This window comes from Camelus bactrianus, chromosome 3 (assembly GCF_048773025.1).
Source record: "Camelus bactrianus isolate YW-2024 breed Bactrian camel chromosome 3, ASM4877302v1, whole genome shotgun sequence".
Taxonomy (NCBI): Eukaryota; Metazoa; Chordata; class Mammalia; order Artiodactyla; family Camelidae; genus Camelus; species Camelus bactrianus.
Window position 1 is genome coordinate 114,487,659 of NC_133541.1, and position 12,880 is coordinate 114,500,538.

At 42.0% G+C, this 12,880-nt stretch overlaps 1 protein-coding gene across 8 annotated transcripts in view; it reads right to left on the reverse strand.

The window, feature by feature from the left end:
* EBF1 (EBF transcription factor 1) overlaps nucleotides 1-12,880 on the reverse strand; it is a 379,633-nt gene that overhangs the window by 76,399 nt on the left and 290,354 nt on the right. For all 8 annotated transcript variants that reach the window (XM_074361007.1, XM_074361003.1, XM_074361006.1 and 5 more), the window contains exon 10: nucleotides 2,008-2,134. In XM_074361007.1, the coding sequence (XP_074217108.1) occupies nucleotides 2,008-2,134 (127 nt within the window). The remainder of the gene's footprint in view (nucleotides 1-2,007; nucleotides 2,135-12,880) is intronic.

Sequence of the window (12,880 nt, forward strand, 5' to 3'; positions counted from 1 at the left end):
TCTAAATGAGACCTGACCACAAAATGGAACCATTAATGGGAGGGACGTTGTCACCAAAGCGGAATCATGCCTGACTGCCTCTGGTTCCGCCCACCACAGGCGCACTTTCTTCTTCTTTTTCTTCTCCTTTTCTTGTTCTTAATGGCAAGAGTAAATAAGCAGCCAGCGAGGCCTAAATGTTTTCGGCCAAAAACAGAGTCCAAACTCCTCAGAGAAAACATTTGGCCTCTGCGGTTTTGTAATATGTTCCAGAACACCGAGTTCAGTGAAGAACATTGTGAAAACTCCCATCCATTGGAATGATGGTGGGGAATGTTACAGTATCAAAAGTTTCAATTGGTCCTTTTCCTGCAGGCCCATAATGAGGCTTGTAAAAAAAAAAAAAAAAAATTGCGCTATGTGGAAGTTCTCATGGGAAAAATGAATGGCAAGAAATCCTAGCTTTAAAAGAAACAGCTAATCTGCTAGTTAGATTGTTCTTCAAAACTTACGCTGAACCAATGAGCCTAATTAAAACCACTTGGCCTACTTCTATAAAGCATCATAGCTTTCTGTATGCTTCGTTTGTATACACCACAAAACTCCAGATAGACTATTATTTTTTTCAAGTGCTCACAGACAAAGTGCTGACTTGGTTGGGATGGCTGAGCTAATTTCTTGAACTCAGTGTGAAACCTTAGCTAAACAAAATTGTGGTAATTTTCCTTAATTTGTAAAAGTGATTGGAGTGCAAACAAAATTTTCCTCTTGGGTCAATCCTATAATTTTCAATTAACTAAAACTAATCGTCAGGCAGGCACCAAAACCTGCATTTTGTTTAAAGGGCTGGGAGGCATTTCCAAGGGTCAGGATGCATTAATTGTTTTTTTTTTTTTTATAATTTTGAGAGAGGAGGCGGGAGAGAGAAAGAGAGTCACCAGGAATCACGGTTGCTTTTGTCCCTAGTATTAAAGGACAAAAGGGAAGATGCTTTGAGGTGAAATATCACAGCAAAATAAAATCAGTCCATTTAATTGCATGGCTTCGATGAGGACGTGTTAGCAGAGTTACGCTTTCATGCCCCGGAATCTCTTGGTGTGAAAGCAACATATACCCTGCACTTAATCTGGCCTCGTGGTCCTTTATGACATGAAGAAGGAAACATGGGACCGGTTTCTGGAGACAGCTACCCACCGCTGAGTGCTACTGAGCAGAGGACCTAGAATGCCACACCACTCCCAGGGTGGTCCCCGGGATCATCAGCCTCACCTTGGAGCCTGTCAGAAATGCAGTCTCGGGTCCCACCCAGCGCTACTGAATCAGAATCCGAGTTGTAAAAAAAGATCTCTGAGTGTATGGTTTGCACACAACAATCTGAGGATCTCTTAAACGGCACTTGGACTGTGCACTTGATGTATTTCCACAGAAAGCCTGCCTGGTTCCCTCCATCTGATGGGAGGAAATTCACATTCACCCCATAACCCTGGCTTCTTACTGCAAGGCAGCTCCATGTGCTGAGGCAGTTTGGGTGGCAGGGGGCAGGGGGCAGGGGAGGGGAGCCAAACGCAGCTTCCAGGCGAGGACAGCACCAACCCAGAATTAGATATGAAAATTACCAATTGTCTTTAATACAAATGCTATGTCCAGGCTAGAAGGGAGTTGTGCTGTGCATTAAATCACATCCCTAACTCCACGAAGCAAACCAACCCCAACACAGATGGCTTAACATCCAGAGAGACTCCGGCTTGCCCAGCACACCCTTCTTATCTCTCAGGCTGCTGCTCTGGGGACCCAACCAACGACTGAGACTGATCCGTCATTCAACGTGGACACACCCAGATGAATTCTCAAGTAACAACAACAATAATAATAGTAGCAACTCATTTTGTCACACACAGGGTGAAAGGGAGAGAGAAAGTGGATCTTAACAACAACCAGATTTTAGAATAAATGCACACCGTATACAAGATGGAAGAGAAGACCCACAAGGCCAAGGCCGCTGTTCCCACCATCCTCAGCAGTGCTTACCTGTGTAAATGAATCTTCCTGGTGTCCCTTTGCAGAACTGTTTGGATTTGTAGGACAATGTGACCTCTACAACACCAGGGATGTGCCGAGGAGGGGTCTGCACACGGATGGCGTGAGGGGTGATCAACTAGGAAAGACATTGGGGGGAAAAAGACTTTGTCACTACAGTATGGAAAGGACTCATTTCACAGCTCTCCTATCATCAATAAACATAGCTTTAAAGCACGTAATTAACCTGTCACTGTTTAAATACAATCGTGATGAAACCTGTATAAGAGACACTGACAACAGTATTTACAAGTGCTCTGAGCACAGCCATAACAACTTTATCTGAGTTTTCCCACACGGCAGGCGCTCAGCTTCCTGGTTTGAAAAGTGAACCTGGCCTTGTGAAATGATTTATCTACTACAGGAAATCCTTTGGAAAAATCTCTGTTTGAAGCAGACACCCAAATCAGAGCTGAGCTCTGTCATGCCTCTCCAGAAGCCGGTGGGCCTGGTGTCTGAGCTGAGCCCTTAAACACGTGCAAAGCGCAGAGGTAGGAAGTCAGTGGGCCGAGGCGCCCTGATTAGCTGCAGAGCATACGTATGTAATGCCCCTGAAGACCATTTGGTGCGTTAACTACCAAAGGCACAATCAAAGAGCTTTAAAGGGGAAACTCAAGAATTTGCCTTCCTGGGGTAGCTGACGGCTCTGGCAGAGCTAAGGACTATCCATAAAAGGGAAAAGGAAGGTTGGGGAGGGGGCCAGAGGGTGATCAGCGGTCTGTTATGCAACGCCACGTGCACAGTGAGAAAGTTCATTTCTGAACCCTGTCGGCAATCAGAGTACACTGCAAAGCAGAATTTATTTTTTAGCACTCTTATCTTTGTTTATAGAACAAAAATGTTATTAATGGCCATAAAGCTGGCATTATCTGGTTCTTTGAAAACGCCAGCCCTGGTATTTGACTGGTTGCCCTCTGACGGTGCTGGACTCTGCGTGCTCTCTCGATGGTGTGTGTGCAATGCCCACTCCTGACTCCGTTCCAACTCCTTTAGCTCAATGTTGTGGTACCGAGTCAGTATGTGACACGTGATCACTTGAGTTTGTGCTAACTTATGCTTCTGCTGTTCTCATAACTTAGAAAGGGCTTTTGCTTCAATATGCAAACCAGGCCCAATTCAAATGTTTTGCCCGGAGAATTACAGGAGACACCGTGAGAGTCAAGGCAACCCCGACAATGCCAGCCATAGGTCCTGCCTGGGTGAACTGTCCGAGCACAGAGTCCTGGCGGACAGAATGAGAGGAAGTTGCTATTGCTAAAATCCACAAGGAATGTTTGTCAAATGCTCTCCCTTGAAACATAAAGAAAAAGTCACCTGCATAAAAGTCATTTTAACTTAGTAACTGTACAAGCCTAACCTCGTCCATCGAACGTGTGGACCTGTAGTTAATTTGCTGGAAATACACAAAAGAGACTTCAGTAACACCATGCTTTCGCGGAGCGCCTGGAGACTGAGTTCTCCACGGCTGAGTTTTTTGGAGAGCTAAGGGTTTACCCGTGAAAGCACACAAAAAAATATTTACTTAAGATTCTGACATTTTCATACTGAAATTCTTCCAAAACGCATTGTACGTTTTCTAAAATAAGCAAAGTCTATATAATTTAATTTAGCTTTGATAAATCAAGATTGTCATTCGGAACACCCCTTCTTTTTAGCTTGCTGGAATCTTAGAAAGCCCTACGTGACTCCTGAGGTATAAGAGGCTGACTGCCCCTGTACCCAATGGCCCTGGGGTGCCTGTGAGTTTTCAATTATTTCTATTTTATTCAGTCTCTTTGTTTTTTTTTCCCTCCTGGTGTCCTTTGCACCTTCTATACTGCTGTTCTAATCTGTGAGCCTTGAAATCGGGAAATCACATTTACTCTATCGTATAGAGAACAGGAGAAGGAAAGAGGATCAGGAGGGCAGCAAAAATGATCTTCCAAAATCAAGTGCATGTTTAATCTCAGCTGTTCAGAGAGCATTTTTAAAATGTTGGGACTAACATTTGTTGAGTACCTACGAGGTAATCTACTGCACCGCTGAGGGTTCTACTTACAAACACCAATGTGGTCAGAATGATCTTACGTATTCTTATCCCTTTTTTTTTTTCAGATGTGAAAACAGAATCATAAATTGTGAAATTGCTTGTGCAAAAATCACCCTCATTAGAGCAAATAAGAGCAAAATGTGACCCTGATACAGCTCCAAGAATGACAGGGACAAACACTTCCTATCTAATCATAAAGAAGAAACTGTTCACATGGAAACTTTTTAAAGGTAGTAACCAACTCAAATTTTTCAGACCTAAAGACTGTGTGTGTGTGTATTTGTGTGTGTGTGTGTGTTCCCTCTATCCACACGCTATATCCATTTTTCATTTACTGTCTGGACCTTGGCTGTATTTTTGATGGTGGAAGTTGCCATGTAGTTGTATTCCAAATAAGTGGCGTGCTTCTATTTTTAAGAGTTACTTGGAATGGAGAGGAACCATAATTCGCAGTAATACTTAGGAGAACTTTCAGCCAGTTAGAAAATATTTCACACCTGCCCTCCCTTTTCTCAGGGGAAATACATTTTAAAGCTAGGAAGGTATCAGTAAATAGGCAACAGAGACACCTTTTTAAGTACAAGAACTTATTACCTATGAGTCGCTACCCTAAGGAACAAAATTCCCGGGCTTTATAAATTGATTAGATGTGACTGCAAAGAAACTGCTTAAGAGAGTGGAGTGTTGGCATGAAGTATTCAGCTCAGGAAATTGAAACAAATTTTCATTTACAATTTCATTTTCAATTTTAATCAATCACCCTAACGAGAGCAGAGATTCGTTCTCGAAATAACTGTCCTTCACAAATGAAGTAGGATTGGAATTGCCGTTAGAGGATGGGTTTGTTGATGTTTTCCCGGCTGTGGATGTTTGTCTGGGAAAAGTCTCAAGCACTGACACGTGGTATCAATGGCTTACAGAAGCGAAACATTTGATCTAACGTCTTTCAGTTGAAAGCAGAGGCTTATTTACTAATCACTCAAAGAATTACAGAGTTGACTGCTGGAAGGAATGCTGGTAATCATTTGAAACAAACACTCTGTGCTATACAATATAAACTTGTTGTTTATCTATTTTATATACAGTAGTACCTGCAAATCTCGAACTCCCAGTTTATCCCTTCCCACCCCACACACAGAGAACTATATTCAATATCTTGTGATGACTTATGGTGAAAAAGAATATGAACATGAATATATGTATGTTCCTGTGTGACTGAAGCATTGTGCTGTACACCAGAAATTGACACAACATTGTAAGCTGACTATACTTCAATAAAAATATTTTTTAAAAAAGAAAACAAACACTCACATTTTAACAGCTAACACAAAAGTCTAGAAAAGTCTTGTGGCTTCAAGAATTGACGCAACATCTTAGGACAAAGACAGGGTCTAGATCTGGGAGTCTAGAACCCAAGATCTACCCTCAACCCCCTCCTGCCATCTCAGGATGAATTTCCCACGTTGTTCCAGCCTGGCTGAACTGAGGCAGTCAGTCTAAGTAACAGAAAGAGGAAGGGCTCTGGGAAGTCTGAATTCTCCAAACGTCTGTCATTGGAATACCACTTTCTTAGCTTTGCCACATCCACATTCCACCTAAACAATTATGTACTTAACATTTTATTATTGGTTAACTTTTTGTTTAAAATAACTCTATGTTAGGAAATGAGGAAATTTTATATTATTATCGCAAATGATATCCCCTCCCAAAATAAGAAGGTACTGCAGATGGTAATCTTAATGATGCTGTTAAATTCTAGCTAGATAATGTCGATGAACTGAGTGGGTTTATCGAAAAGGGTGATCAGCTAGTGAAGAGAGTTACAGACTTCTTTGCCCCAACTGAGACTGTCTCCCTTAACATAAATCAGAAGGATAAAAAGGGAAACCGAAGGAGAATAACTTTCTCACTGTGTGATTCAGTTCTATTTCATGTCTGTGTCAAATCCAAACGTGTCTCCTGTACAACCAGGGACACACCCCCACGCTTTGGGAAACACTATTCTGAGTGATCAGAATGAACAGGTCCACTCTTTTGACTTAACTTCCTTAAATCACAAACCAAACAAGTGGGACTAAAAATAGTCTTCTGAAACTCTGTAGCATCTGACACTACCTTCTTCCTTTTTGGAAGTTTATACTTTCTTCGCTTCTGTGACACTAATTGTAAGACCTAAGACCTGCAGAATGTCTGATGGTTTAACCACAGCATTTTCACATTCGCTACCTTTTAAAACTCATCCTTATGGGATATGTATGCCAGATGAGAAAAGTGGAGGGTCATGAAAGTTAACTAAAATCATTTGAAACAGTAGGAAGAAAATCCTTCTCTTATGCCTGTAAGTGTTTTCGAGAGCTCCTCTCTTATTCATCGGTTCTTGTTCTGTTTGCCAACTCTTCCTTTCTGCCAACTTGTTAATTGTAGAAATTTCACAAGCTTTGTTCTATATTTTTTTTCTCTTTTCACTTGCTTAACATTTCTTGCGTTCACTCAGTGGCTCAGCCATCTGAGCTAAACTGACTTTCAAATCTACACTGATAACTTTGATCTCTTTGCCAAGCACCAAACTTTTATTAGCAACAGAGTAACAGAATCTCCGCAGACATGTCTTAGAGCCACCTCCATCTCAACATGACCCAAGCTAAATTTATCATCTTACTACCTATAAGTGGATTTCTTGCTCCTGTGTTCCCTCCCTCAGCTTAGGGAACGCTATCCTTTCAAGCACCCAAAATAGAAAAGTTAGGGTCATCTCGATTTTTCTTCTCCCTTCAAATTTTCTTTCAGTCATGTTGGCTTTTCCCTCCACTGAATTCCGCTGGCTCCTTGCCCTGCTGCTTTCTCCTGTTCAGGCTGTCACCATTTCTTACTCAGACTACTGCGACATTGTAACTGCTTCCTAAATGATCTCTCTCTACGTGGAGTTTCTCCCCTGGAATTACCGTCTTCAAATCAGCCTCATCATGCCATGTCCTGACTCAAACCCTCACCTGCCCCCTTACGTACGGTACACAGTCCGGCCTCCTTGGCACAGTGCTCAGCCACTCCAAGGCCTGACAGCTGACCACCCTTTCTGGTACACTTCCACTCCACCGCTCCACATTCTGGACACAAGGCCATGTGCACACATGAAAGCACAGCCTCGCCTACCATCTTTGCTTTGTTCGTGCCATTCCTTGCTACGCATCCCCCTACTTACGCTGTCTCTTCCAATCTGTTTTACCTGATCCTAAGAGTCAGAGTTACCTGCACTTTTGTGAGACCTTATATAATAATGGCATATATACTACAGCGATTAGCATCCTGCTTTACTTAAGTATGTGAAGATTTTCCTACACATCTTTTTCCCATTAGACAGTCCGTGAGCTCAGCAACAGGGTCTAACTCATATCTGTATCCCCTAAAATATTTAACTCAGTGCCTTACTTACAGGATATTTCCAAAATATTTCTGGAATAAATGCTTGTATAAATTAGGCCAGAATTCGACTAGATGTTTGATTCCATTAAGAGAAGTAATCCCTATCCATAAGCGTCCACTGTTCTTTTTTTTTTTTTTTTTTAAGAAATATGCACCCTAGTTTATTTTTATGTCTCAGTGTGGACTTACAAATTTACAACAGGTATCCAGAGCCAGGAACACCATCAGATTTCAGGCCAGGTTGATACCAGCTATTCTCTTTCTTTTTTTAAAAAAAATTTGGGGGGGGGCAGGTAATTAGGTTTATTTACTCATTTATATTATTGGAGGTGCTGAGGATTGAACCCAGGACCTTGTGCACGCTAAGCAGGCACTCTAATCCTGAGCTATACTCTCCCCACAAGTGTCCACTGTTCTTAACATGATAATATTTAACTCTCATTCCCTAAGTTGCTCTTAAAATTAATTATCCAACTGGCCCAGCACTCAGGTCCCTGCATGAGACCACTGCTCAGATATCATATAAGTGGTAAAAAAAAAGAAGATGTCTAAGGGTCTGTGACTCACACTCTAGTGAGAAGGGATAAGATGAAATAAAGAAAAAAAAATGGTTAAACAATACTAAAAAAGTGGGCCGTGAAAGATTAATGCTAAATGCTAACAGTGTTTATTTCTGGACTGATGAATTAGATGTGATTTGTCTTCTTTCTCTCTTCTTCCTCATATGTGTGTGCATGTATTTCTGTGTTCACGTGTTTGTGTGTACGTGTGTATGTGCTGGCACAGGAAATAATAATCACATAAGTAATTCTGGAACAAACAAATTCGTACATTTATAGGTATTACTTATATTACGAGAAAAATACAAAAATCAAAGGTAGAAAACTGTCACTTTTGTGCAGTATGTACTGCATGTGATTATATAAGAATTAGATATAAATTTGCATGGAAGAAAGACTAAAAGGAAAATCAAAGTGTCAAGAGAAGTTACCACCAGATGGTAAAGTTATAGGTAATTATAGTTCCCTCAGCACACCTCCCTAAATTCTCAAACTTCTCGGCAATAAGAATGCATCAATGTTATAATCAGAAGAAATCATTTTAAAGTGTGGTATTACAATGAAAGAAACACACACATGGTCTCTGCAAGACCCCAGGGGAGGCCAGCACACCAAGGACTTGCTGGCCACAGCAATTATGCTCCCTCTGAGCTGCCTGTGTGAGCATTTTCTCTTCTCCAGACTCGGAGCACAAGTGCAGAAGAGTCCCAAGTGGTGGGCCAGGCAAGGCACTCTTGCTGTGGCTTCTGGCTGCAACGTGAAGTTGCTGTGACCCTAAGAGATAAAAGGCAGACGTGGGGGCGGGGGATGGGCCCCTCCTTGACAGAGTGGGAAACAGGAGAGAGCAAACCTTCCTTCTGTGCATGCACTGGGCATCTTGGAGGATGCGTGGAGGTGGAAGCAAAACCCAGAGAGGCAGTTTGCAAAGTCTGAGAGTCCAGAAGAGAGGCATGGGGGAGGGGGGAGAACTCTCCAAATGGTTTTTATAAAAGTCTCCTGCAGGATCAGAAGTAGGACCCGGTGGTGGGTAAATGAGAGTATCCAGCATTTTAAAGCAGTAATGGAGACATGCTGAAGAATTCTGGGGAAAGGGGGCAGGTCTTGAGAATTATTGTCCTCTCTGAGACCCAGCAGCACTTACTATCTGTGTCATTCTAGCTCACACTAAGTGGATGGTGGTGACGACCTTGACGGTGACCTGAGCTGCTATGATGTTTCATTGTCTTGTAACCATGTGCCAAGTACCATGAAACACTCCTCCAGTGATATCTGTCCTATAGTATTAGGCGCAGGCATGGGAATTAGCTGGTTCACAGATGTGAAAAATGAACTTCAGGAAAGGTTAACAAAAATGATCAAGGAACCGATCAGAAGCATCAAGTCTGCCTGCCTGATGACCCAGGTACATAGCCACGGCGGCCCCTCCCTACTGGTGTGTATTGTTTTCCCATAATTCCTGGCACTTGTACTTTTCATTCTACCTCCGCTGCTGACCGGATGGACGGGGTCCTCAGCTTCCCCTACATCCTAAGAGGTTCTGGGAGCATGGTGGGTCCTCAAAATAACCTTTCTCACTTGGTGAGAGGCTGGCCGTGAATCATTTCCCAGCAAAACAAAAGAGCAATTCTAAGATGACCAAAGATGACCCTTTCTGCGTGTATGCCAACCAGTGTAACTATATGAAATAAATGCAGTTTGAAGTTCCAAGCCACAAAGCTAAAAAAAATAACTGGGATTACTAGAGAGCACACCAGTGACTTTTCATTACTAGCCTTAGGATTTAGTAGTTTAGCCTTAATCACTTTCAACACTAAAAAGTAAAAAAAAAAAAAAAAAAAAAAAAAAAAAGTCCAAAGACTTAAAGAGAATGGGTGAAAGAAAGGAGAAGTTTATTCTCTGGAAAAATAATATTTATGACTAGAAAAAGCCTTAAGTGGGCAAGGGGACAGTGGTTTCTAGATATTACTCATCCAAGAGTCTGGGTTCTAATGTATGCTGGCCCGTTCACCCACTGCCACCCTCCGTGCCTCAGTTTACCCGCTCATCCCCCTCCCGGGCTCCTATCCGCTCTGTGGGAGCACTGATAATAATGTTAAATATGCTTTGTGTTTGGTAGAGCTTCTCTAGGGATCCTAAAGCACTTTCCAGATTAATTTTTTAATTTATGCATTAATAATCCGCACAGCATTCTCCCTCCTCCTCAATTAGGGTAATACTATCCATCTCTTTTGAGATAGGCAGGGGGTGCTGAGTGATGGACAGAAAGCAGACACTTAAACAAGGAAACTGCAGCATAAAGGCATAATTAAAGCTTCGAAACCAAATCGACCAAGGGGTTTTAAAGAGACACCACAGGGGAAGTGACCACACAAGCAAACTTAGGTTGCTTCCACCCGGGAGCATTCATCTTTCTGTAATTAAACGTAGTGTTGGAAAAATATTTTTCTGGAGTTCCCAAAGAAAGCTGAATTACGATAAGTTGAATGTTCTTGGGGATTGTGCTGGCTGAACCTACATATTCCATCTCTAGTCCCCTGAAGTGGGTGCGACATAAATCAGGGGACGCCAGCTCTTCTCCCAAGCTCCTCAGTGAATTCTGGTTTGTTCCCTAATCAGACTTCTCTGGGTTTCGTAACACAGATTGTTTCCTTCCCGAGAATTGCCTGTCTCCAAGGCAGTATACGATTTCTCAGGGAACGTGAGACAAAGCCCGTGGAAACACTTACTGTTTCACAAACATTCTGGTTTCCTTTTGTCCCTTCAAGAAAATAACTCAACCGATGTTTAGCAAAGTATGTTAGGTCATGTGAATTCCCCAAGATAAATTTTATGTATGACTGTCAGAGGAGACTTTTGAAACTAAAGTCTCAGGAATTGAGTTCAATAGGGGACTTAAAATCTGGCTTTTGAATCGTCAGCACTATTTCTTCACAAAGTCTAAAATTTGTCTCCTATCAACAGCATCATAGACACAAAGAAGAGAATATAGATCTATTTTCCTATTGATTGGATCCTCCCTGACTAGAACATAAGCCTCATGAGGATGTGAACTTTGTCTTTCTTGTTTTTACTGCTATGTTTCCAGTTTTAACAGTGCCTCAGAACTAGGAGACATTCAACAAACGCTTGAGGAACATTGAATGAATAAATACCGTGATGTTATTCACCACCGCTAATAATTAGGTTGAAGATGCAATAAAGTCCCTTACAAGTCCACCAAAAAGATACCATCAATATCACCCCACTGAAAAAATCTTTTTACTAAAGAAAAAAAAAAATTCTTTTTTTTTTTTTTTTACTTTGCCCCCACAGACTTCCTGGTATCCTCATTAACCATTCACAAAAATATACTGCCCAATTCTTCTGACCAAGAAACTCACCAGGTCCCTAAATCAATGCAGTTAATTGTACAAAACAAAACAGCAACAAGATCATCTTTCAAAATAACAGGCTGGGGAGAAAAAAGGCTAAAATAAACACGTTATCCTTCGACTACCTTCGGTTTTGTGGGTTGATTGATTTATTTATTTTTCAGTAATTTATTTTTTAAATAAACTTTCCCTGGCTCTCTTCCCAGGATGTAAATCTTGTGCCAACTGGGCCCCATTAAAGACTGGATCCCATCCTGACCATCTGGGAGCTGGAGAAGCTCTGGTGAGTTCCTGAGGGCCAGCGTATTCCAGACGGAGAGGACTGGACACCAGGAACGCCAGCCCCTGCGGTTTGAAACTGCACAATGAGCTCTTTCTTGAGCCTTGTTTTTCTACATCCAGTCAAGAACGAACACCATGCCCTACTCAGGCCTGGCTCAGGGTCCTGGGCTGCTGCTTTGTTTGTTCGAAAATTAAAATATAAAAGAAAAAGGAAGCCCAGATGCATTTTTGGAAGGGGCCGAATGTTTGTTATCAAAGTTGTCAGTCTGCAGGGCAGAATCTCTGACTGCAAAGATTAGGAATTAGGAAAGAAAAATATAAGGACCAAAAGGTGGGGCAGCAGCAGATAAATTCACCTTCCACCAAAAAAGTCTTTTAGGGGCTTTCCGAGCTCTAAGAATAAGGCATCGAAGCTGTAAGATACTCAACAGTGACTCGTTCTAACATTCTTTGGTGCTAAAGTTCTTATTTGCATCCTATCTACAGTGACACTTGGGCATCTATTCAGTAATTCCTGATTTAACACGTCGCTTCAGGAAGTGAGTGAAGCCAGCCCCCTTTTAATACGGTGCCACCACGGCTGCTCTCTCTGAAGTCTTTGGAGGATGCGTTACACACATCACTCTGTTTCAGACAGAAGATAGTATAATTGCCATCGCCTCCTTGATTACTGAGGACCACTGTCATTACGAGCAGTCATTATCGTGCAGCACAGTAATCTAGTTCTGTGTCGGCTTTTTAGGTTTTCCTTTCCTGCCCTGACATTAAGCTGTCACTTCTGCTGTCACTGAGCCTGCTTCTAACAACCCGCCTCCAGTTTGCTCCTTCTGATCCGCTGTGACGTGGGAAAAGAGATAACATAGTGTGTTAAAACCCACTGCTCTGGTTACCCCAAAGGCTGGGATTTTATACGTTTACTTTTTTTTTTTTTTTTTTTTTTTTGCTTACTTCAAGTTTCATGCTGAATTTTAGAGAGTTGAGATGACCATAACACTCTTCTCTGGATAAATGACGTTTTACTGCATTCTTTTTAGACAGTTAAAAGATGGCTCTGGAGTTAGATGGATTCTGGTTCAAGTCCAAGCTTTGCAAGGTACCAGCTGTGGGACCTCTGGAAAGTCGCTCAACTTCTCTGGCCATCAGTTTCATTGCCTAGGAAGGGA